The sequence below is a fragment of the Mus pahari genome, chromosome 1, assembly GCF_900095145.1.
Source record: "Mus pahari chromosome 1, PAHARI_EIJ_v1.1, whole genome shotgun sequence".
Lineage (NCBI taxonomy): Eukaryota > Metazoa > Chordata > Mammalia > Rodentia > Muridae > Mus > Mus pahari.
The window spans coordinates 61,423,737-61,449,548 of record NC_034590.1 but is presented as its reverse complement, the minus strand read 5'-3'; the positions used below and the strand labels follow the sequence as shown (position 1 = coordinate 61,449,548).

Sequence of the window (25,812 nt, the reverse complement as noted above, 5' to 3'; positions counted from 1 at the left end):
CCCTTNAGGTCCTTGGGTACTTTCTCTAGCTCCTCCATTGGGGACCCTGTGTTCCATCCAATAGCTGGCTGTGAGCGTCCACTTCAGTGTTGCCAGGCACTGGCATAGCCTCACAAGAGGCCGCAATATCAGGGTCCCTCCAGCAGAATCTTGTTGGCATGAGCGTTAGCATCTAGGTTTGGTGGCTGATGATGGGATGGACTCCCGAATGGGGTAGTCTCTGGATAGTCCATCCTTTCATCTTAAAAAGCCACCTTTTTAAAATGTAAGGTTTTTTTAATTCATTGTATACAATACAGTGTGTGTGCTTTATTCTTTGTATACAGTATATTTTGGTCATATTTTACAACTTCTCCCTGGTCCATCCCTCCCTTCCCACTCCCACTCCTCAACTCCAACATCCTTTTCTTCTTCTTATAACCTTCTGAGTACAATTTGTGCAGCCCTTAGTCATACAAGTGGAGAGCCATCCAATGGTGCATGGGACGCTTCCTCCCCTAGTAGCCACCAGTTGTCAGTAACTCCTTATCTGGGATGAGGGGTCATGACTGTCTGCATCACCCAGGCTAGAATGTTGACTAGCTTGATCTTCACAAGAAACCACACCTCACTGGTTCCTGCGGTGGACCTGTCACCATCTTGCCCCAGTCCTCCCTGACCCCTGGCTCTTACAAAATTTCCACCCACACCACAGCCCCTCCTCATGGTATTTTTTAAATAGACATTTATTGAGATGCTGCCACGCGCAGTGCATATTGCCAAACACTGGAGAAACCAACAGCTTAAGAAAAGTAGGCCTTTGGTCATGGAGAAGAATGATGGATAACTTAACAGTACTCATGCCTCACACAGTTCCAGATGAATCGGGGTGTGCAGGGGTGCTCTATCTGGGCTAAGTGCAGAACCCACCAGACTAAAGAATCCATCTGCTTAATGGTGCTCCCACCTTGTGGATGATGTTAGATCCAGGATAAAAGAGTCAGTCTTAAGACCCAGGGATGATTTTCCAGAGTCAGCACAAGTGGAGGGGTCAAGATGGAGCTGATTCACTTTCCCTGTGTCTGTTTGCTCCTTAGGTATAGTCTTAGTGGCCAACCAGAACCATGGACAGCTCGGCAAGAGGAAGCAAAAAGGATGTCCTTGATGGACCACAGAAAGACTCGAAGCTTCCTGTCAGTGAGGCCCTTCTGGACTATCAGTAAGTCTGCAGTCTGAACCTGAGAACAGCCCCATGCAGAGCAGCCGTTGCTAAGACTGGAGTGACTGGTCATGGGGGTGACATAGCTAAGCACTGCCAAGGAAACAAGACAGACTAGAGACATCATGCCGCTGTGCTGTGTGTACAGGCTGAGCAGTGTGTGTGTGTGTGTGTGTGTGTGTGTGTGTGTGTGTGTGTGTGTGTGATAACCTTGGCTGTCATTACTTAAGCACTGTCTACCTTGGTTTGTTTTTGGTTTTGTTTTTTTGTTTTTGGTTTTTGGTTTTCTCTTTTTAGGCAATCTTTAGCCTTGAACTCTTGACAATCTTCCTGCCTCAGTCATTTAAGTTCTGGAATTATAGCCATGTGCCACAACTTCTGACTTAAGAATTATTTTTAATAATAAGAGCATTTCATAATGTCTCACTCTTAGGAGCTGGAGATATCTTATTTCAACAAATAGCCTCTTGAGGGCTTGAGAATGTCAACTCTTGGCACTGGGTAGGTGTTCCAATGTGTAATTTTCTCCTGGACAAGTGTTAGTACATTTCCAAATAAGAATGAAATCATTCATGTTTTCATTCAACAAATATTTGTATATTTATCATGTTCAAGACAAGTGCTGAACCAGAATACAGCTGTGAGCAGGATCACACAGTTCCTACAGCGTTGAAGCATAGCAGACAGACATGTAAAGAAGACTTGACCTAGTCTCTAGTCAGAGAGTTTGGAAAAGCTAGGATGGAGAAGCTGTGCCAGTTGATCTCCGGATGAAGACAGTTATGGAGAGAGTGGAAGAATATGGTTTACGGGGAAGACAGCAGGGTATGAAAAGGTATACCATAGTTCAGGAAATGGCAGGCACCAGAGTGAAGGACAGAGGGCAGACTCTGGCGGTGTAGGGGCTGGAGCAAGCAGTGAATGCTGGGATTAGGAAAGAGAGATTATTTATTGCAGGGAGGCATGGTTGAAAACGGGGCCCTGTGGTGCTAGTGACTACATCTGTAATAAGAAAACTGCCTTATCAACGGGCAAGGAAAATTCTCTTCTCCTAGAGAAACTCTCACTTGCGTTCACATCTGGTTTAGAAGGTAGCGAGTCAAGGGTCAGAATTCTAGCAGAATAAAGAGCCACTGGGGAGAGCTCTCGCTTGAGCTACCCTTAATTACCAGCCAGGTAACGTTTGCATGCATGTCCCATGTAACTGGAACCTTTCTTCTCTTGGAAGCAGTGCAGAACACCCAGGCTCTGTGAACACAGGACAGACTCTCACTTGCTCAGTGGTTTGGGGATGACATCATCGCAGTTGATTCTCCTTGTGATTGACAGAGGCTCTTCCCTCGTTACCAGAGGTTTACAAAGAGGCAAACACTCAAGTTTCTCAGGAGTTGGTGATCCACAGAAAGTGATTATGCCCATGTCTGCGTTGTCTGTCATTTGTTAAAAATACACTAATAATCTGACAGACAACAAGAGCCAAAGGCTTGCTGGCCCGTGCTCTGCCGGTGACCATTCACTTATTCTGGGTTTCCTCCATAACAGAACGTTTGTCACATGGCCAGTAGCCATGGGCCCTCTCTCAGCATCTAAGGGAGGACTGCATGGGCAGCATCTTTTATTTCTCATTCTGTTCCATGTGGTCATAAAGCAGTTAGCCCCCAGTGGATAGTGATTCATGGTTTCTGAAGAACTGAACTTCAAAAAAAAATCTTCCAAAGAAAATGAGACTATGAGGTTTTTTGTTTGTATAAAAATGATTCTAAGTACCTTTGTTAATCTGTGTGGCTGTCATCTCTCAGTAATGATTTCTGTTTTCTCCTTTATACCAGCTTTCCTACACTGAGAATAGATAGAGAGAGATGGGTATGTACTTGGTTATAGATTTTAAAAATAGAAAGTGCAAATAAAGATTTTGAAACCAAAGATTATTTGGATGGGTAGTAGTTCGTGGGTTTATTTTCATATGGAGCAAGTAGTTTAAAAATGTACCTTTAATATTTTTTTTCAAAGCCTATTTTTAATGAGGGCTCTGAAACACTTTAACAGCTCTTCTAGCCCACCACCCACCAGAGGTAGTGGAAAAGAAAGGATAGAGGGAAGTGAGCCTGTTTACAAATGGTTCTTTAGAGCAACTCCCATAAGGGTTGTCAGGAAATTGGCAGTTTAGTTCACAGGTTAGCAGGGGCAGCTCTATTCGCTCATAAGCACTTCATGGATACACCAGCAGTCCAGGAGAGTCGGGATAGCATACATGAATCAGCAGTGGTGTCATTACCTAGCAGAGACAGCCAGACCTCAGACTCGGCACAAGTCATCAGGAGGGATGTCAGGAGAAGTTCTTGACTGTGCCTTTCTCATCAAAGTGAAGATGAGAGACCTACAAGCTTTGCGTGGCTAGCTGTGCCAGCAAGCCACGTTCAGCCTCCATCACTGTCCGCTCAGTCCTATTTATACTCCCTCAAAACATCACATGTCCTCCACAAGTCTTGCCTCACCACCCACCTGTCTTGCCTCAGCTTGTGAGTCTTAGCACAACTCCACAGGATTCTGTCTCAGCTGACATCACTCTGCCCATCTGCCCAAGTCCGTGGAAGTGGCAAGAAGCCACAGCACACCACCAGAAGTTTTTTGGTGCGTTTCTCTCTATGGGGAGACCTGACAAATGGAGCTCAACTGTGCAATGTAAGGTAGACCCATACATGCATGTCCTTAGCAAAGAATCCTTCATTTTGTGTTCTTTCAAGTGCTTGCTTTAGCAGAGAGCATCCTTTCACCTGTGTCTGCTTCAGTGAAATATTTCTTCGCATGTTTGCCCCCAGCAAAAGTCAATCCAACACAATTGACTTTCCAAAGTATCCTTAAGCTCCCACTTCAAAAACACTTAGAGCTGAGATGAAGGAGAACACCAGATGTGCTTTCTGCTTGGTTCCTCCTCAACAGACTCTGAACACTGGATTTCATGTCTGTCTCTGCAGTGCCTAGCACGGCTGGTACATAGTGTAAACTCGGGGACTCTTTTTTTCACTGTTGAGTCCTAGCTGAGTGCAGAATCAATCTCACAAAGATAAGACTAAGATAATCCTTCACTCATGGGTATAGTAGATACAAGTTTCAAGTGCCCATCTGGGTGTTGAAATGCCTGCCAGGAATCCAATGTTGTCTCACCCACTGGTGAGTGTACACTAACACACTCACAGGTAGGTGAGCGCCTACCACAGCCCAGTCCTTTGGTCAGGCACTGCCATGCACACAGGGACTCTTCCTACAAGAAAATAAGGCCATGAGCCTCTTTGGAAGGGTTTTTGTTTGTTTTTTTGTTTGTTTGTTTGTTTTGGTTTTTCAAGACAGGGTTTCTCTGTATAGCCCTGGCTGTCCTAGAACTCAGAAATCTGCCTGCCTCTGCCTCCCAAGTGCTAGGATTAAAGGTGTGCACCACCACGCCCAGCGATGGTTTTTACCTTATCCTTTACACTTCTTTGGCTTTCTACAATATAGGTAACTGGATATAGGTTTAGGCATAATTATTTTTTTTTAACTAGAAAAGAATAGAATGTTTTGAAGTTCAAATACATCTTCTGATTTATTAGATTAGTAAAATGATGTGTTTATTGAATTCTAAATTGTTCATTTCTATGTACTAATTTTTAAATACACCTTGGATGGAACATACAATAAAAATACTCCTATTTTTAAAAAGTTATTTTTTTCTTAGGGCTGGAGAGATGGCTCCGGGGTTAAGAACACTTGCTATTCTTCCAGAGAACCTGGATTCAATTCCTGACACACAAATGGTGACTCACGACCATCTGTAACTCCAGTTCCAGGGGACCCACTCCCCTCTTCTGACCTTCATGGGCACCAGGTTCACAAGTAGTACACAGACATGCACATAAAATAAACATTCTAAGCTTGTTTTCAGCCTCAAATTTCCAATGATATTTCATGGAAGGGGAAATTCATATATAAGTAACATTTTGAAAGTATGCACAGGAAGTGGTATGGTGTCACATGATAACACTATGCTTTGTAATAGCACTAGACCCTTTTAAGATCATTGCAAGAGCCAGACATAGGGGCGTATGTCTTTACTCCCAACACTCTGGAGTCAGGGGCAGATGAATCTCTGAGTTTTGAAGCCATCCTGTTCTACAGAGTGAGTTCCAGGACAATCAGAGCCACATAAAGAAACCCTTTCTTGAAAAAACACAAAATCACTGTAATATATCTGAGTTTATCATTCCACCTCCTTCAGCCCTAAGCATGACATAGAGGATACTAAGGCATTGATGGGGCACATATAAAAGGGCACAGTGAAGACAATTCCATGTAACAGTATGGAGTTCTGAAGCTAAGCTCCAGTGCTTCTAGGCAAGTCCATCTCTTCAGGAAGCCACGGAAAGTCAAAAATTAAACCTTCCATTGCCATGATTTCCACAAAGGGGCCAGAGAGGTCAAAAAACAGTTCAGAATTCTCCAAGAGCTGCTAGACATGGCTCACTGTAGGATGAGCACGAGACCCAGCCATTTGCTCCTAACCACTCACAGGGTAGCAGCTGTAGGCTTCTTCGGATGTAACGAATAAAAATAGAAGCTGAACAACCAAAGCAGACGAACAGCGAACCTCTTTAGAATATGTACATCATATGACAGACCGGGGTTGGGGAGGACAGGCATTCAAAAGGAAAGTTAGCTGTATGGAGGAAGCCACTCTATTCTGTGCATCGAAGTCTCAACTCAACAGGTGGAGACAACATATTTGAGATTTGCCTAGTCCCACGTTGTCCGGTCCAGTCTGCTCTGCCACAGGTTTCCGCCTCTTGGGGAGGCAGAACGCAGGGAGTTTGACTGCACTTATCGCATGCGTGCTGGGCAGCAGGGAAGCACAGTGACACCGTTCCTGGGGTGGGAAAGCACAGTCTGAGAAAGCCAGATCTGGTTAGGGGGTCACTGTATCTTCAAAGAGGCAGGGGCCATGGAGTTCTTTTAGTCTCCGACATCCAGGCGCCACTGGAAGTCGCTTGAAGAGCTGAGAATGGAGTTGGGGGCCCAAGGGCTAGGGACAGCATCTAGCCTGGGGCGGGGGTGGGGGTGGGGAGGGAGCCCCAGCTTGTCCCACCCAGCAGGGATGATTGTCCTTAGCTTGGAGGAGGTGGGCAGGGAGCACAGAGAAGTCTTCTATGGGAGATTTAGACTGCGGCTCTGTAGATAAGGCCCTCTCCAGGTTCCTCACAGCAGATCTTGATGAAAGAGACAGTCCATAGTTCTAAACAGTTTATTGTCATGGTGGAAAATGGATACATAAAACCATACCTCATTTCTCAGGGTGGGCCTGAAATTAAATACCTTCCGCAGGGAGGAATGTTTGAGAAGGAAAGCTGATTGGCTAAGCTCTCCTGACCTCTAGGTACTTTGTGGAGAGCTCTGTCTTGAGCCTATGTGACCATAGGACACGTTTCTTTTACATGAGAAGCATGGCACATGTTCCAAGTTAGGAGTCTGGCAGGGAGCTGATTGTCGCCCTAAGCCTCAGGTGTGTGCCCACCGAGTCTCTGGGTCTCGACCGACCTGCTCTACCTTACCAAGCTTCCTGGCATGGTTTTATGTCCCACGCTACGTTACAGAGATTATGCGAGGAGCTGCACTGTTCAGATAACTTTTATAATATCTTCACTTCTTATCCATAAAAAGAGATAGCCAGAGGGTGGAGGTACATAGCTCAGAGGTAGAACATTTGTGTGATGTGAATGAGGCCCTGTGTTCAGGTGCTACACACACACACACACACACACACACACACACACACACACACCAGGAGGCAAGGAGTATGGAGAAGTCACTTCTTTAATTGGAAGTAAAGCTTTGCTTATCCTGAGGCTCATTTTCCCTGCCCTGCAGAATAGCAGCCCGCCCACCTTCTTCCCTTCCCACCCCACAGTCCCCCATAGCGTCTGTCACTGTGTGTAAACAGTATTTGTATAATCACTTACTCTGAATCTAGGAAACTGTACTCCCTGAAGGCAAGGATCAGGAAGGTCTTGTTCTAACCCATCCCCGTGGTCCCCAAAGCAATGTGGGGCCAAGTGGCAGCCACTTTGTCTGTGACTTCATGAAAGGGAGTACTGGCTAACAAATGGTGGAGGTTTGAAACGGATGAGCTCTGAAACTCACCTTCTTGGATTTTTCGTTTAAACATTCATTTGCCGCATGCCTGAATGTGTACACTGTGTGTGTGTGTGTGTGTGTGTGTGTGTGTGTGTGTGTGTGTTTGTGTGTGTGAATTAACTCAGCCTTCTTGGTGCTCAAATCACCTTCCTTTTGAGGCATGCCACTGTGTGATTTGCTAACATCGTTTTGCATTTCTTCATCTTGTGGAAGAAAGGAGCCTCAATTTTCCCTCTCCTAAGAACATAAGGTCATAAATAGAAATGAGGTTTTAGAGAGTCCTGGTAGCAATTCGCATTCAACAGGAATTGACGAGCACACTCGAGGGCGCCCTTCACGAGTGAATTCTTTTTTTAATTCCACGTAATAATACAGAGCTAGGTGAGGCTTATCTGACGGCCTGAAGTTCTAGGTCCTGAGATTTGATTTGCCTGCAACCAAGGAGGCAAGAAATTGTAAAGAGCAAAATTTAAAACCGTGCACTTTATCTTTAGCTAAAAAAGGGAGTTTGGGTGAAGGGAACTCCATAACCTTGCTTCAATCTCAGACCTAGAGTTCCAAGATTTACTCCCTTTTAGGAATGCCCAGTACACAGGCGCTTCATACAGCCACCGGTTGCCCTGTACCTGAGCTTCTAGCTCTTTCTGTTTCTCCTATGGATGGGTGGTCATCAGACCTATCCTTGCTATATGTTAAAGAAACATCTGTGATGGGGAAGCCTTAACCTTTGGAAGAGAACGTGCAGTAAGAGCACGGACTTGTGGGCATGCCCAGGTTCCCCTAGTTCACTTGCGCTCCACAGTCCTCTTGCCCTTCGTCTTGCTTGGTTTCAGTTTAGTTTAAATGAAAATGTAGCCTCAGTACCCTTCTCTGAGGAAACTAACCCAAACATCCTTGTTTCTCCTCAGTCGTGAAATAAAAGAGAATGCGGTGGAGCGATTCATGTTCCAGATCAGGAAGCTGAGGGAAAAGAATCAAAAGTACCAAGAGAGGGTGAGTGCGCGGCTGCACAGGCACAGAGCATGCGCACAGTAAGAGTGACGTTGGCTCCTGATGACTCGTACCCTAGGAAGCATGCTCTTTGGTGCCTGGAATCAGCTCTACTGTCTCCCTGGTATTGAGGAATCAGTGAAAGCCAGTTCAGTCGTGTTACTTAGATCATGAGGACGGATACCCTGGAAATCATGTTTATCTTCTGACTTCCTGTTTAGCTCCACAATGAATCACCGCCTTTCTCTTCTCTCTCTGAATCATTATTTCAGCGTTTCCAGGGGTGTGCATATATATAAATGCATGTGGAACAGTATATTCTCAGTTGTTAAAATAACTAATGGGAAACTTAAAGGTTATTTTGTAAAAATAAGGTTAAGGGCCACCAGCTCAGCACATAAAACCATCTACTACCAAACTCAGCAATCCCCAGTTTGATTTGCAGAACTCACACGGTGAAGGAAGGACCAGCTCCCTCAAATGGTCGTCGGATCTGTGGCATGTGTCCATGAACACACCTACATACATACACGATAATTAAAACGTTTAAAAATAAGATGAATGTGAATATCAAGGTGATGGTGGCTATGTCCACTACAACAGAAATAATGTCCGTGAGCAGTGAATGATAATGAAACCAATTTATGCCCTCGGGCATCACATTCGCAAGGACATACTAAGTCAGTCCTTCACTGATTTACTCTGTATAGGATGGAAACTCCTGAAGTTGACTGTTTTATTTGGCTTTTTTGTTTACCGTGCCCTCCGCAGTACAGGATCTCACTATACCAGTCTAGCCTTGAACTCACACTTCTCCCTCCCAGCCTGCTGAATGCCGGGATTACACATGTGCATCATACCTGGCTCAACGTGTGTGTATTTAAAGGCTGTGTCTTTACATTTTAATGCGATCTGGAGTCAAACTGGGTTTGCATCCCATCCTGACTATTCAACTTTCTAGTGACAGCTTTCTGGCAAAGCTTGGCACCAGCCTGGTTAAGGCCTAGGTAGAATGGTAAGGCCTAGGTAACTATGACCTAGCTAGCCTGCCACTTCTGTGCTGTTACTGATGTGATCAGGAAACGTTCTTGGATGCTGTTACTGCTGTTACTAGGAATCTGTCTCATGTTCAAATTGATTGCATATTCTGTTGTGTTCTGTGCTGTTGGAAACCAAGGAGAGGTCAGTTAGAACTGGTTTGTATCGTCAGCCACAGTAAGCTTGAACCCGAACAAACTGCCAGGCAGCACTTCCTACGCATATGTACAAGCTGTTATGGTTTTGCTTCGATAGGCTGCCCCTGGGATGGACCCCAACATAAGAGAGACACCTGCACCAACATAAAACGCTATTTGGAGTAAGACTTCCATTTTGAGTAAAGTTTAAGTTCCGAAGACCTCCCTGGGAGTTGGCATCCTCTTGGCAGAGAGACGTGGACATGGGTAACTGACATCCTGGTAGACAAGTTAAAACATGAATGTTAGATGAGGCAAGTCCCCTGTCACAGTTGAATACCCCAACCAATGGGAGCAGGATAAGTGTACAATAAAGACATGTTCCTAAACCCTGATGGTGAAATACCTTGGCACAGATGTTTGTGGATCTCAGACTTAAAAGCTCTATAGGATTCTAGCTAGATATTGAAGTTCAGCTCCTGAGTCTACACTGCAGCCCTGATCAATCAGTCTTGGGATGTGGTATTCAATAAACCATCTCTGTTTGACTGAGACCGGTGTCTGGGTGGTTTGCACAGCGATTCCCAGGCTCCCGCAGCCTCAGTTTCCCTCTTGTAAAATGGCAGCTCCTGTCCATTCTGCACTGATCTGTGCCTCTTGACAATCTCTTGGCAATATGCCTGTGACTCTGCGGTTGTCAGAATGGCAGTATTTGTGACAAGAATAGAGTAGGCACAGGTGAAGAGTAAGAATGGAAAGAAGCCTTGCCAATGTCCTTGAGGCTCCACACAGTATGATCAACGTGTGAAAGAAAAGGAAGCTGCCTTCAACGGGGCTACCGCACACGCTCCACTGGTGAACGCTGGCACTCCTAGGTGGGGGAAGCACAGCAGGTCAGGTTTAAGTTGTCGATTTCCTTCCTCTACCTTCCACGTGCCGGGATGACAGCTGTGCACCACCACACGCGCCTTTCCATCTCTGTTTTCTGTGTCTCATGTTTGTTTTACTTTTATTCTTCCATTATTTTCTTTTGTGTTACACGTTTTCTAGTGTACCCTTTCAACTATCACTTCTTTTATCCCATCTTGGCTATTTCCTCAGTGACTTCCGTGAGGATTCTAATTAACATCCTAACTTACAGTAATCTAATTAAGATCAATACCAACAGTTTCTCAGTTACATCCCTCCTCATTTGTATTCTCATATAAATCACACTTTATAAATTGGGACTGACTTGTTGGTAATGAAGCGTAGGTCTGTGCTTATTGCTCCACACTGATATTTTTCGCATAAAATAATTACAGGAAGTCTAAGCACATAACTTTCGGATTTACCCATGCAGTTGCTTCTGTTGCTGCTCTTGTGTTTTCTCATGAACTCAAGTCATTGGCTGGGACCACTGACATCACTGTAAAAGACTCCCATTGGTAACTACAAAGGGCGGCTTGGGGCATAACTTGTTCTCTCAGTTTGGATTCCCCGAAACACACAGTAAGACAGCAATGGCAAGAATAAACTTCAAGTCAGTTAAAAAGATGCATCTTAGAAGCATGGATCGGACGTCCACAAGAATAACTTGCTTTTTATTTCAATTGAAAAGTTTGGAATGGTGAGTGAACACCATCCTAAAGCAAGATTATGAATTATGTCATCTGTGATGAAAGCAAATGATGATGGCAGTTCAATAAAAGCCTTTTCTCTGTTTTGCTAATAGATATCATTCGTTGTCCAGCATCTGACTTCACACATGGTAGATGACTAAGTTAGGGAGTCTAGACAAAAGCAGGGTTAATGGGAGGGTCAAGGAAATTAGCACCGTGTTCGTGGAGCCTGTGGGTGACAGACTGGTAAGTTGATAACGTATTCTTTAAAAATATAGCATTGTATTGATGGCTACTGCACTGGTTTTATTTTGTTTTGAATCTTACATGTTCTCCAAGCTACCAGAGGTAGTACTTGCGAGCCTCAGTGTGTGCCTGTGTTCTAGGTAAAAGGTGTGAACAGTTGGGTAGATGTGTTTAACTCTTGGTTTCTATGGCAGAATAGACGCTTGAAGGAGGAACAGAATTGGCACATAAAGAATCTTATAAAAGAACTGAAAAAGAAGAATTTGGATGAGGCACCAGTTGTAACAAGAGAGGAAGTGGAGGAGGCAATGAGGGAAAAATGGGAGTTTGAAAGAAACCAGGAGGCAAACTTGAAAGGTGAGCTAGAAACTTAGAAATCTGTCACCAGTGTTATATTCATTTGTGAGTTACAGCCTTTGCCTTCTGATGCGTGACTGTTTATCAGACTATACCATCCCCTCCACAATCCATATTGGTATGAAGACAGAAGAAGGAAGGAAGGACGTGAGCAGAGGCCCTGGAGGAAGTGAGGGGGAAGACTAGGACAATGGCAAGTAGGAGGGGGGACTGGGGCAGTGACAGTGAGGGTGAGGACTGGGACAGTGACAGTGAGGAGGACTAGGACAGTGACAGTGAGGAGGACTAGGACAGTGACAGTGAGGAGGACTAGGACAGTGACAGTGATAGTGAGGAGGACTAGGACAGTGACAGTGAGGAGGACTAGGACAGTGACAGTGAGGAGAACCAGGATAATGACAAAGAATGGGCTCCATCACCCCTTGGCCCTGCTCAGGTCCTATTAAACGCACTCTGGGGTGTTCCTTTCCGTGAAGCTCTGTCATTAGAGGGCTTTGCTGACCTTAGCTTGCTTTACATTTGGGCATGATAAAGTTAATGTAACCATGACCACCCCTTTCCCCAGCCTGATGGAATCAAGCTCTTGCTGGATTGGAGAAAAATAGCTTAGAATTGGGGAAAAGGAACCAGGAAAAAGTTGCTGGGGACAGCAGTTGAAGAGCCAAGACATAACCTGTCTACTGGAAACACATGGCCCTTCTGACAAATTGGATGTGTGCAGTCCTGATATGTTTGCACTTTTTTATTCCTGTTCCTCACCCATACTCTATTTTATTACATCCCTGCATGAGGAATGCCGTCTTAAAGAATGGTCGAGTAGTCTGGCTAAATCACTTTCTGACAATGGTTCCTGTTGAGGTGCACCTATTAGCATGGAGGGACTGAGCACAAAAATGCCATGTTATCATGGAGTTTCTATGGCTGTGATAAAACATGATGACCAAAAGCAACTTGAGGAGGAAGTGTTTGTTCCAGCTTGCAACGCTCAGGTCACAGTCCATTCCTGAGGGAAGTCAGGGCAGGAATTCAAGGCAGGAACTGGAACAGAGGCCATGGAGGACCACTGTTCACTGACTTGCCCCCCCCCCATGGCTTACTCCTACCTCCCAGGAGCACTAGCCCAGGGTAGACACCAGCCTCAGGGAGTTGGGCCCTTCTTCATCAATTGCCAAATCAAGAAAATGCAGCCCAGGCTTTCCCACAGGTCAATCTGACAGAGGTCAGGGGGCATTTTCTCAACTGAGGTTCCTACTTCCAAAATGACTCCGGGTTATGTCAAGTTGACAAAAAGAGCAATCAGGATACATGCTAAATGGTGACCAAGTTGGATGACTTAGTAGAAGGTAAGGCAAGACATGTGAAGCTTCCAAAGGGGTTTTTGCCACAGAGACTAAGGAAGACAGCAGATGATGACAAGGCCATCAAAATAAGCCAATTGGTATGTTCATCAGACTCTCTCTAAAACTTCCCTGACATCTACCATTCCTCCCCTAAATAGCTAAATGCAGCACAGGACTCAGATAGTAGCTGTCTGCCAAATGAAAGGACAGTTGCCCATCTGGTTTTCATAACTATTTAAGAACATTAACAAGCATCATTTCAGGGTATTGGATGGTCTTGTATATATCTTTGGGTGGATGGGGAAACCATGCTCTGGATTCCGTAGACCTCTGGACTGATGGGCATCCCATAAATAAACTTCTACTAAACCAATCAGTTAATTACCAGGTCTATGAAGGCTGGATTTCTCTGTAGAGAAGGTTAACATAGTGTTGCCTTTAAGGGACTCTCAAACTAAACAGTGTGAGGAGCGAGTATCACAGGAGTGAGCCAGGCAACTGTGAGGCTCACTGTATGTGGCTCTGAGCAGTGCTTCATGTTTAAAGACATTCCGCAATATTATACTTAGGATTATGAACCGAATAAAACATCACACTCAGTAGGTGCTCCAGAGCAGGCCAAGAGGTTATAGGTTTGAAATACTTCAGTATTTGTGATGATTTAATCGGAGAACTCATCTTTCACCCTGCAGACTTATAAGGTGGGAGAATAGAAGACATGTTTCTGACTTTTCATTTCTCAAAGAAAAGCCAAAAAAAAAAAATGAAATGTCAATGGCTGAATCAAACAACTGACTAATGAAAGTGATCGTCACGGTTAATCATGACAGCATGCCTGTAATCCCATCACTTAGGAGAGGGAGCAGAGCCATCCTCTGCCAGGAACGTGAAAAGGAACAGAGGTTGAAATCATGTTTCCCCAGGGATGTAATGACTAGGGAAAACCCACTCTGTATAAGAAGCTGTAGAGGACTGGAGAGTTGGCTCGGAAGTTAAGAGCACTGACTGTTTTTAAAGAGGGCTCAGATTTAGTTTCCATCGCCAACATGGTAACTTACAACCATCCATAACTCTAGTCCTAGAGGATCTGATGCCATCTTTGGCTTCCTCGGGTACCAGGTATACATGTGGTACACACATGCAGGCAAAAACACCCATACACATGAAATAAATTATTTTCTACAAAGACATCATAAGCCATGAATAACTGAGCAAATAGGGACCCTTCTGAAACAATCATAGATTTTAGTTTGTGCATTCCTAGACATATGTAATCTTTCAGTTACATAGTCCTAAACCATGATTCTGCTTTAGAGTTGAAAGTTTAATTATACTTAGAGTTATCATGAAAAATATCTAATAATTTGAATCGTTTAGATTTCCAAAAATTACTCAGACTGCATTTGCCTTTTATTGCTGTGAAGAGACACCATGACCACAGCAACTCTTATAAAGGGAGGCTGGCTTAGAGGTGTAGTCCATTGTCCTCATGGTGGGAAGCATGGCAGCTTCCAAGCAGACAGAGTGCTGGAAAAGGAGCTGAGAGTTCTCCATCTTGATCCATAGGCAGCAGAAGGAGACTGTGTGCCACAATGGGTGTAGCTTGAACATAGAAAACTTCAAAGCCCGACTCCACAGTGACACACTTCCTCCAACAAGGCCACACCTTCTCCAACAAGGCCTTATGTGCTCATAGTATCCTCCCTGTGGGCCAAGCATTCAAACACATGAGTCTATGGTGGCAATACCTATTCAAGGGACCACAGTATTTATGAGTTACTCGCAGTTTAGCACCAGATTTTAACTTTGTAAACCGTACTGTATCGTACAATGGTTCTAAGGACGATGGAAATGACTCATGGCCTGTTTTTCTTTCCAACAGAAATGCGCATACAAATAAATGAGGCTGAGAAGCTATTTCTTGAAAAACTCAGTGAAAAGGAATATTGGGAAGAGTACAAGAATGTAGGGAGCGCTCAGCACGCTCAACTCATTCTTTCCTTACAAAATGACATCGACACAGTTAAAGAAAATGCAGAGAAAATGTCAGGTCAGTTGTGATGGAGTTAATTCAAATTCAGTAAAAATGATGAGCAGAGGGGCTGTGTTTAGTTGGCAAAAAGCCAGACACTCCCCCAAACCATGCGTTATCAAAACGGGACAACCCTCTGTGAGCCCACAAAAACCAGATACTGTGCTTCAGTTGGATGCAGAGAGGGTGGGTGGGCACTGAGGACTAAGGGCCAAAGGAAAATGTGTTGTCAATGTCAATGGATAACGCGTTTCCTGCGTGAAAGGACTTTAGACGCAGTACCACAGAAAAAGGGGGACGGCGGTCTTCTAAAGAATGTTTACAGGCACTCCTCATGACAGAAGAGTCAGCCTAGAATGAGGACCAGGATTCGGACATGAGCTTGAGACAGGATCGGTCAAATGAGTAAAGGACTACCTCATGGTTTCCACAGGCGGTGGGTGAGACAAACCAAAGCCGAGCCAGAGACAGCCGGGATGTTGGCCAACAAGCATTAACCTGCATGCTTTGGGGTTAACTTGTTTTTTGTTTTTTGTTTGTTTGTTTGTTTGTTTGTTTTTGTTTTCTCGAGACAGGGTTTCTCTGTGTAGTCCTGGCTGTCCTGGAACTCACTCTGTAGACCAGGCTGGCCTCGAACTCAGAAATCCCCCTGCCTCTGCCTCCCAAGTGCTGGGATTAAAGGTGTATGCCACCACACCCGGCCCCCATTTTCTTTTAAAAAAAAATATGTTTTATGTANTTAAAGGCATGCGCCACCACGCCCGGCGGGGTTACCTTCTTAACAGCTCAAACAGAGTGGTCAGTCTTGAAACCATATACACACCAACAGAGAAAAATGTACTTAGCAGGTGAGAGACGGGGAGGGAGAGAGAGAGAGAGAGAGAGAGAGAGAGAGAGAGAGAGAGAGAGAGAGAGAGAGAGAGGAGAGAATCAGCTTGAGGCTTTGGGGAGGGTCGGCTGGAAGGGCTTGAGGAAGGGAAGGGAAGGGAGGTAGTTCTAGTTCAGTTTAAAGCATTTTTAAAAATTGTATGAGAGTAAAAAGATTGTCTAGGTTTCAAAGATAAAATGTTTTTATATTTTGCTGGAAAGCTTTTTCCGCCAGAAAATATAATACTTCTCATGCAGCAACACAAAAGCAAGTCCCCGATCCCAAGTCCCCATCCCTTGAAACAGAGCCCTGAATGGCAGGTAGGGCCTACAGCAGTCTCAGAGTGGTATTTCCGTTTAGAGATGTGTCCACAGATCTAGCATACATGTATTTTTAATATTTTCTTTATGAGAAAACACACCTTGACTTTCAAACAATACTCTTGCACATGGCATAACTAAAATGCAGCTGACGGTGACACATGCCATAGGCACTGTGATAAACAACTAACATAGACTATCACCACATTAAATAATTCCTCTTATCTGAAAGAGAGAGTTTGACTTTACCACACACACCACCCCCTGAAAAGGTAATGTCCTTACTTGAAGTCTGGCTTCCCCCAGAGGATGAACATGGCTAAGGGCAGACATCTTTGTCTGGTTTCATCAGTAACATCCCAGTATCTTCAACAGCATCTTGATTAAAGGGCTGGATAACAGTTGGGGGTTGGGAGTTGGGAGGAGACTGGCCTCCTTTAGCCAGCTTCGTTTCTCTCCACTCTGTTGTGAGGCAGACTTGAGGCCGTTGTCCTCCATTTTCCTTTCAAGGGGGTGGATACTGGTTATATGATCCCTAAGTAGCTTTTCATCTTCACTATGTCACTAATGACATTATATAGGCATAAGAAAAACATGAAAAGAGGCATGAAGAAATAGCTGACAGGAAAAGTACTGGCCACACAAACATGGGACCTCAGTTCGATCCCTGGAACTCACTTAAAAACCTGGATGCAGTGGCATGTATTTGTAATCCTGGCATTCTTACTTAAGGGAGAAGAGGGGCTGAGACAGGAGGATTACCAACTATGCATAGTGGCAGAAACAAGAGACCCTGCTTCAAAAGCAAAGTGGAAGGGTACCAATACCCCATGAGTTATCCTGAGACATGAAGGAAAGAGAATCCAAGCGAGTGGGGAATCCTGCACTAAACCCCTGTCCCCTGCCTAACGGAGAGCTCAGTACGGGCTCAGGGCTGCTGCCTCCAGCCAACTCTCCCTGTCCCCTGCCTCACGGAGAGCTCAGTACGGGCTCAGGGCTGCTGCCTCCAGCCAGCTCTCCCCCTCCTCACTGCGTCTTCCTTGCGCAGGGAATGTGCTGGAACATTGACAATCTATAGTTAGCTGGAGTCAGATGTACATAATGAGGCTGTGAACTCACAATCTGGGTGAACCAAAGGACAGATGCTTTACCAATATTGTTTCGAGTTTTCCTCTAGAGAGAGAATCCTTCGAAAATCCAAACATTAGTGGAAACCTTACACAAATTCAGACTAAGGTGTTAGCAAGTTATGGGAGCAATTCTTCCAATGAGAAGAAGTAGATGTTTCAGGAAAATACACTCTTGAGAATCGGGGGGGGGGTGAAAAATATGTAGAGAGGAGGGGGAAAGTGATGAGACGTGAACTTTGTAAACGTCACCTCAGTTTTACCTCGGATCAACCCCGCTAAGGTGTGTGATTTTTCTCTTAAAGAACAGTATAAAGTCACCCTGGAGGATGAGAAAAAGAGGATATCCAGAGAAACAATGATCCAACTGAAGCAGAGGAAAGAATGGGCCACACAGGTACGCGCCAGCCCTTGTCACACAAACTGAAGCAGAGGAAAGAATGGGCCACACAGGTACGCGCCAGCCCTTGTCACACAAACTGAAGCAGAGGAAAGAATGGGCCACACAGGTACTCGCCAGCCCTTTTCACACAAAAAGCAGCAAAACTTCTTATTCTTCCATGTGGTTTATCATTGAGAGGTGTGGTAGTAAATGCCTGTAAACCCAACACTCTGAAGGCTGAGGCAGGAGGATCGTGATCTAAGTAGCCAGAGTCTGTCTCAGAAAGGGAAGTCAGCAGGGGGCATAGTGACAGAACGCGTGCCTAGCAGGTAGTGGGTTTGATCCACAGCACTATCCATATAAAAACAGCATCATCACCACCAAAGAAACGTCCTGCAGCCAGGTAGTTTAAGGTACAGTCCCAGCACTCACGAGTTGTGCAACTGGACCCATTACTTCACTTCCCTGGACTTCTGTGCTCTAATGTACAGAGCAGAGACCATTAGATGTACCTTAACCATAATGTGTAAGGATTAAATGAGAATATTTAAGTAGTATCTTACCTCACAAGGAGCAAGTAACCTACTCTTCAGTTATTATAAAAGTATCATGTGGATATAGTGAAATATTAAGAAAAGGTGTTTTAAATGAAATATAATTTTGTCTAAAAGTTTTTTTAACATATCTAAGCCTGGGAGAATATACTCTACATTCCTTTGTTTTAAAAATTTCGGGCTACAGAGACAGGTGTGGAAGCACGTGCATTTAATTCCAACACTTGGGAGGCAGAAGCAGGTGAATCTCTGAGTTCAAGGACAGCCTGGTCTACATATCACGTTCCAAGAGAATTAGGACTACGAAGAGACCATGCCTCAAAAATGGGGGGGGGGGAGGGGCGGGGAGCCAACAAATTATGTTTCAAGGTGAAATTCCCAGGCATGTCTATTTTCTAATTACTTTGTTTTACAGTAAACACATACAGGATGCTTCTAATTAAGGGAATTTCTGTATACAGCACGCCCTTTCTTCAGAGTCCTATGCTTCTAATATTTTCAAAAATTCCATCAGCGGTTCAGATATGCAAAGATGCGGGGGCCATAAGAACTGATCCCGGGTGTATCTGCAGAGGTCATAGGAGCTGATCCCGGGTCTGTCTGAGGAGGTCATGGGAATTGATCCCCGGTGTGCCTGCAGGAGTCGTGGTAACCAATCCCTAGTGTGTCTGCAGGAGTCATGGGAACCAATCACTGGTGTATCTGTCCATGCTGTTGAGTCACCTTGTGACGAGTCTGACTAAATGGTGAATTCCACCACGAAGTGATCTGAGTACAGTTTAAATGACTGAAAACGTCTATGCGGATATCACATGGCAAAATGAAACAGCAAACTTACTTATAACGACATGTGTTCATCTCAAGGACTTTAAATCCCTGGGCGATCCTGAAAGGAGACTTGCTAATAGGAGGAGGGCCTACAGAACAGTGACCCGCACGGAGCAAATGGAGGGGTCCAGATTCAGTGTGGAGCTCTTTGGGGTCATTTCAGATCAGAATCACTATGTAAAGCCCACCCCACCCCATGAGTGCTTCAATGAGTTTTCAGCCTATTAGCTGCCTTTTGTAGCTTCCTGTATTCTGCGCTGACCACCTGAACTACTGTTGCAGATCACATGTCACCCTGGAGGTGCCTGGGTCCCACCCACAGAGACATTAATGTAATTGCTCTAGGATATTTTCTTGGCTTATGGATTTTACAGTTTTCATTAAGTTCTGGTATATAACTAAAGTTAAAACCACTGCCCCACTGTTAGTGAATTAAGCAACAAACCAAATAATCTCAGTTAGGACCTCCTTCAGATTTAGTTCAGATGATATTTGGGGGAGGGGAAGCAGAAGTGTCCAGAGAGCTAGCTTGGCTGTTAAAAGCACTTGTTGCTCTTACAGAGGACCTGGGTTTGATTTCCAGCCTCTATGTAGTAACTCACAACCATCCATTAATCTAATTCCAAGGGATCCTGTCCCCCCTTCCAACCTCCTTGGGCTCCAGGCACACACATGGTGTACATACACATAGGCTGACAAAATATCTATACACATAAAATTAAATTAAATTAAATTAAATTAAAAGGTAATGATATTTTATGGCAATGGAAATGCAAGATTTTACTTATAACTGAAATATAAACATTCCTAGGAAATGCATAGATTTGAACTCAGATCCTCATGCTTATACTGCAGACAGTACAATTGGTTATTCCCCCAGTCCCTGTTTCTTTTGTTTGGTTTTGCTATGTTCTTTTACATTCTCTCCTTTATTAAATTTAACCACACGTTGGACTGGAGAGTTGGCTCCGTGGCTGGGTGTACTCGTTGCTCTTCCAGAGGACCCAGGTTCAAATCCAGCAGCCACGTGAGGCATGTGGTGCACATGCATATATGAAAGGAAAAATACTCATACACATGAAATCATAAAATAAATAAGTTAACATTTTTAACTAATTTATTTTAAAAAGAGGTTTTGTCTTCTAGTAACTGATTAGACACATGATAGTCATATAAAACCACCTCACTAAGAAATACAGTGCCATCCACTATCCAAGTATTGGGGGTGAGATTGTAAGTATCAGATGTTGATATGGTTCAAAGTAGAATTAAAGTGATGGTGACGATAAAGCCTGTCGGACCAGCGCTGATATCATGTGTCCCCTTATAACAACTCTTTTTCATACAATACTTTCCTTTCAGCATGCTGTAAGGTTCATTGACAAGAGCAACTATCGAGAGATCTGGGAAAATGACTGGCTAAAAAAAGAAGTAAGTGGAATGTATCAAAATAATTCTTTTCTTTTTTAAACTGGCAATGACCTACAATTATAAAGATGCAGTCATAGGGCAAGCCTGGAATTTTAACTGACATAAAGAATTGTCAAAGAAAGACCTAATCCTATTATATAGTTACTCAACAAATGCCATAAATAATCTCAATAATCGCCAGAAATGATCTAGGGGCTTAATCAACACTGTACACTCAAATGTGCCAAGTTTCTTTGTGTCCTAAAACCAAGCTAGTGTTCCTCATGAGCCTGCCTCCTGCTGGGTGGCTGGCAATGTTAAAGGGTCATTTCAGCTCCTGATGTAAATTACCCTCAGGGTGACACAACATCCTTTGGCAATGTGTTCAGCCTTCTGGACTTCCTCCCCCTGACCTGATGCACACAGCAGAATGGCTCACATTACCTTGTGTAAGCACATGGTCAAAGCAGAGGTTCCCTTAGGATCCTGGCTCCCTCTGCACTCCAGCTCTGGGGCAAGCTCTCTGCTCTTCTCCCCACACTGGCAACTCTGATCCAGTCTGCATGATAATGGAGTTGTGGACCAGGACAAACAAACAGTATGGCCATTTGCCTGAGATCAAGACGGCCCTGAAGCATCTTTGTCTCTCTCCACCCTGATCCCCTCACATCTGTACAAGAACTCACAGGGGTTTGCTGGGTGTGGTCACGTAAGGACTTCTATAGTAGGCCCTCTTCTCCTCGGTGCTATCATTGTCTTGGTTGGAATAACCACTCTGTCCTGGCCTCTAGTCCTTCCTTACTCTTGCCGCCAGGAAAGCTCTAACTCTTCCTTTAGGGGCAGACGTTCATGACCTATGAATCATTTCATGATGCTCTCAGGGTATCCTGAGGACTCCTTTCCCAGGATTTTCTTGCATTGCTAGAAATGTTAAATACATTGAAACTCTGCTCATGATCTGTGTCCTTAATACACAAAGTGGGCTATATATTTTTAACTGTTTGTCCACAGTGCCTGAAAAACAATCTTTGCTTATGAAAAAGAGCTATTAAATGAATGAATGTTGAGGAATGTCTATGAGCATAGATATACTTACTCGTTGAGGGGATGAATCATGCACAAACACATACACAGGCATTTTGTTTTAATTTAAAGCACTTACATTAAACTGTGAATTATAACGTGTCTCAAGATGGCAAACTGCATCTTGTTCTCAGGGAGGAATAAAATTATACAAATACAATAAAGAGACTGTCTGCAAAGGTAACAGGTATAGTGGAACTAGAAGGTGAGGTTTAAACAATTAGCTGGCACAAACCAACAAACAAACAAAAAACCAGACAGGTGTGAGAGCCAGCTGCAAGCTGTAAGCTGTTGGGTGAAACTGGCAGATAACATTTGTCCATATGTTCCATGGAAAGTACACACTGTTTGGGAAGCCTTGGGGAGCCTTTGCTCAGAGTCTGTGTGTGCTGTAGAGGGTAGGGATGCAAGAGGAGCAGAAAACACGTATTCGCCACAGTCTCCATCAGTAAGAAGCATCCCTGGGATCTCCCTCGCACAGAACAAAGCAGTTATCCTCGGCCTAGGAGGAGCTTGCAGGCTCCAAGAACGCTGAAATCGTCTGATGATACATAGTGCTAGCATAGATGTGAGTCAATCATATGCAAAAATCCAGTATATATTTCTAATTGTGGCATTCATGAGATCACAATGTAAGCCCCTGCTTTCTCAACTCAAAATACTCCTCCTGCCCTGCCGTGCCTGTTTACAGACTTCAGCTTACTCTCTCAGCCACAGGAGAAACTTGGAATGGAAACAGTCCTACGTACCCAGTGGTAGAGACAATACCCCCATTCCACTGACCAGAGCTAACAGGACTAGATAATGGGTTACTAAGAACAACCAGACAAATCGGAAGAGAAAGCCAGGTGAGCTGGAGAGTAGAAGTGCACACCGCTTCTACTAATCGAAGCCACCACTGAAAGACGCTGGTGGGAAATTCAGAAATTTGAAAAGGAGCTTTTATTAATACCAAAAAATTGTGAGAGCCAGTTTATTTAGAAAACAGGATCCCTCAAGGCCAAAATAACCAAATATAAAATAGAATGCAGAATGCACTCTCTCAGAGCAGGGCAAGACACATCACTAATGTAAGAGGCACAGCATCCAAGCAATATTAACTCTAACAAGATAAAGCAGAAAGAAATGTCAACAGAGCAGTAGGGGGGGAAAAAAAAGCCCTGTTCTTTTAAAATGGCAAACAAAGGAAGGCAGAATGGATGAGCAGGAAGCTGCCTCTGGTGTCAGTAATGACATTCAGTGGAGAATGTTTTTGAACTTGGAATTCTATACTCAACTAGACTAAAGGGAAAAAACAAAGCAAACAACAACAACAACAACAAAAACTATTCCCAGAATTTCAAGGGCTTCTCAGTCATCCTCAGGAATTTACCTAACATCATACATAACAACACAAGCTAGTATACAGAGAAAACAAGAAACAGGAAACGGTGGCCTCCCCAAAACTCCAGGGAAGAAATGCCTGAGGATAACTGTGTTGCAGGCTTAAAAGGCATCCAGATTAGGAATGATGTCATTTCCAGGCTCCAAACCCACGCACCCATCAGCCAGCTGCAACTCCATGGAAGCTCACCACAGGCATCTCCAACTCCTGAATTGACAACATCTGCCTCTTTCATTCGCTGAAACTGCTTCTGGTCCCATGCTCTGTCTGTCCCACTTAAGGACCCCACCACAGTTATGTAGTCACCCAAGCTGGGATTTTAGAAGTCCTGAATGTCTTTTTTCAGTCTTTTTTCAAATCCAGAAAGCCTCTAAGTCCTGCTTTTAACCACTGCTTGCTGGCCTGCTTCTGCCCTACTCCAGGCCCACATTAGCCACACCCCTTCTGTAAGTGATGCCTTTCCTGGCTTTACTGCCCTTAAGGCACTCTTCCTTCCCCCTTTCCCCTCCACCGAGGTCTTCTAGAGATGTAGGCTGGACACATATTGTGTACCATATTGGCAGGTTTGGAATCATGATGGGTAATACCGTCAACTTGACAAGAATGTTCTAGAAGACATAACCCTGGACATGTATAAGGTGAGAAGACCCACCCGGAAGGTGGGCACCATTTCATGGCCTGGGTTCCTAGTCTGAATAAAACAAGAGTAAGTGAGCCGAGCACACCAGCGTCCATTGCCCAGCATTCCTGACTACAAATGCAGTGTGACCCCGCTGCTCCATGGGCCTGCTGCCATGCCATCCTGACAATGACAACCTCAAGCCATTTGGATCTTCAAACAATGAGCCACAGATACCCTAAAGGCATTCAAGTCAACATGTCCGCTGTGAGATGTGAAATTCCTCATTCATCCAGAAACACTGAGAAGAACTTTACTTTTAAGCTTGTCCCATTCTCTTCCTTGTTCCCATATGTCGGAGTAGAGTTAGGGTCTAGAAAACTAGGAGACAAATTCTATACTGTTTCTGCAATATCGTCAAGTAGCTTTACTGTGTGTGGGATAGGTGTTAAGGGATCGAACTGGGCCTTGTGCACTTTGTAAAGTCATGTTAATAAGGGTTCATACCATTACTCCCAAATAATTAGAATGAATTTCCTATTTAAACAAGACTTTGAGATGGAAGTCAGGGATCAGAAGTTAAAGGTCATCTTTGGCTATACAGCAAGTTCAAGACTAGCCCTGTCTACACAAGACCTTATCTAGAAAATAAATAAATAAATAGATAAATAAATAGATAAATAAATAAATAAATAAATAAATGCAAGCTAAAACAAGGGATCAATAATTTAAAACTCAAGGTGGGTTAATAATATGTTAGGGGAAGTTATGATTTTATTAAATATGATAGTATAATTCTATAATAACTATTTAACTCCGGATTTATAAGATGTCACAGATCTTAGATTTAAGAAAAATGACTTTAAAAAAAAATGTATATTTGACCATAAGAAAGGTTGCCCTGGAGCCCTGACCCTGCTGAAGCTTCAAACGTTTGATTTCATTTAGTTTTTTTTTTTTTTAATTCTTATAATTCACTGGAAAAAAAGGGGGAAGTGTCAAGTTTAATTAACTCACAGAACTTAGAGAAAAAGGGCAAAGCATTTTAAAGAAATTCAATAGGTTTAATATTTCTATTACAATAAATATTCATTTTGGCATGGTTAAATTTCCTCAAAAATTAATGAAAACCACTTCTTATTGTAAGTTCTATCAAGAGTTGCCCAGAAACACACCTAAGGTGACTCATTTCCTTGAGGAAGGTATCTCATGGCTTGAAAAGCGTTGCTAAGCGGTCACCTCGGGGAACCGCCCACTCTTCCTCTCTCCGCAAAAACCCAGAGCATCTATGTATGTGAAGATACAGAGCAGCTGGTGCATTGCTTTTGCTGTGTGCTCCATTTGGCATGCTCATTAGGAAAAGGAAGACAATTGAATTTTCCAAATGACTTTCACTCTCTCAGTGAAACAGGACAAGGGGAGACTCCTAATCTCAGAGAGAGAGCCTTAGGGCTCAAGGGAACTTGCATCCACTTCAATCAGGCCCCTAGGTCCCTGGCTGAAGGAGTCTGACTGTCTGTCCTGATCTCTGGCAGCACTTAGTAGGTATTTAGAGAAACCTGGTTTCCCACCTTTTCTTCCCTTCGTGTTCCTTACTCCAGACCGCTAAGAGGATTATGAGAAAATTCGGGCTTTGTTTCCCTAGTACTTCAAAAGCCGAGAGGATTCAGCAATTAATGCAAACATTGCTGTGCACTCTGAAAAGGGAAGTGATGTCATAAGATATCCAAAGCCCTGCGCAGGTGTCATGGTGACAACTTTGGAAAGAGCTGGAGAACTATGCGCTGCCTCCCACGCATGCCCAGCCCACGGCCTTGCTTCTTTCAAACACTTTCCTTGGTCCACAGTCTCTCTGGTGTGTTTAGCATCCTTTGAAAACAAACTTTTCTTTAAGGCATCTAAGGCATCCAAACTTGTAATCAAGTTAATTATCTCTGAACCTAAACACCAACCACCGACTTATTGTAGACGTAGAACGGTTGAGACGGGTAAGTACCATTTGCCTTCCTTTCCAGCTCTAAGCTGTCTGCAGGCTGAACCATGACACCACAATGCTCTCTAATTAGCTCTGGCTTTGTTGACTGGGTTAGAAACCCTCTCTCTCTCTCTCTCTCTCTCTCTCTCTCTCTCTCTCTC

The 25,812-nt window shown here is 44.0% G+C and overlaps 1 protein-coding gene across 1 annotated transcript in view; it reads left to right on the top strand.

The window, feature by feature from the left end:
• The first annotated feature begins 1,103 nt into the window (after window positions 1-1,103).
• Ccdc83 (coiled-coil domain containing 83) overlaps window positions 1,104-25,812 on the top strand; it is a 31,430-nt gene continuing 6,721 nt past the window's right edge. The window contains exons 1-6 of the mRNA XM_021187030.1: window positions 1,104-1,198; window positions 8,269-8,353; window positions 11,567-11,729; window positions 14,952-15,119; window positions 17,722-17,813; window positions 20,543-20,611. Of these exons, the coding sequence (XP_021042689.1) occupies window positions 1,104-1,198; window positions 8,269-8,353; window positions 11,567-11,729; window positions 14,952-15,119; window positions 17,722-17,813; window positions 20,543-20,611 (672 nt within the window). The remainder of the gene's footprint in view (window positions 1,199-8,268; window positions 8,354-11,566; window positions 11,730-14,951; window positions 15,120-17,721; window positions 17,814-20,542; window positions 20,612-25,812) is intronic.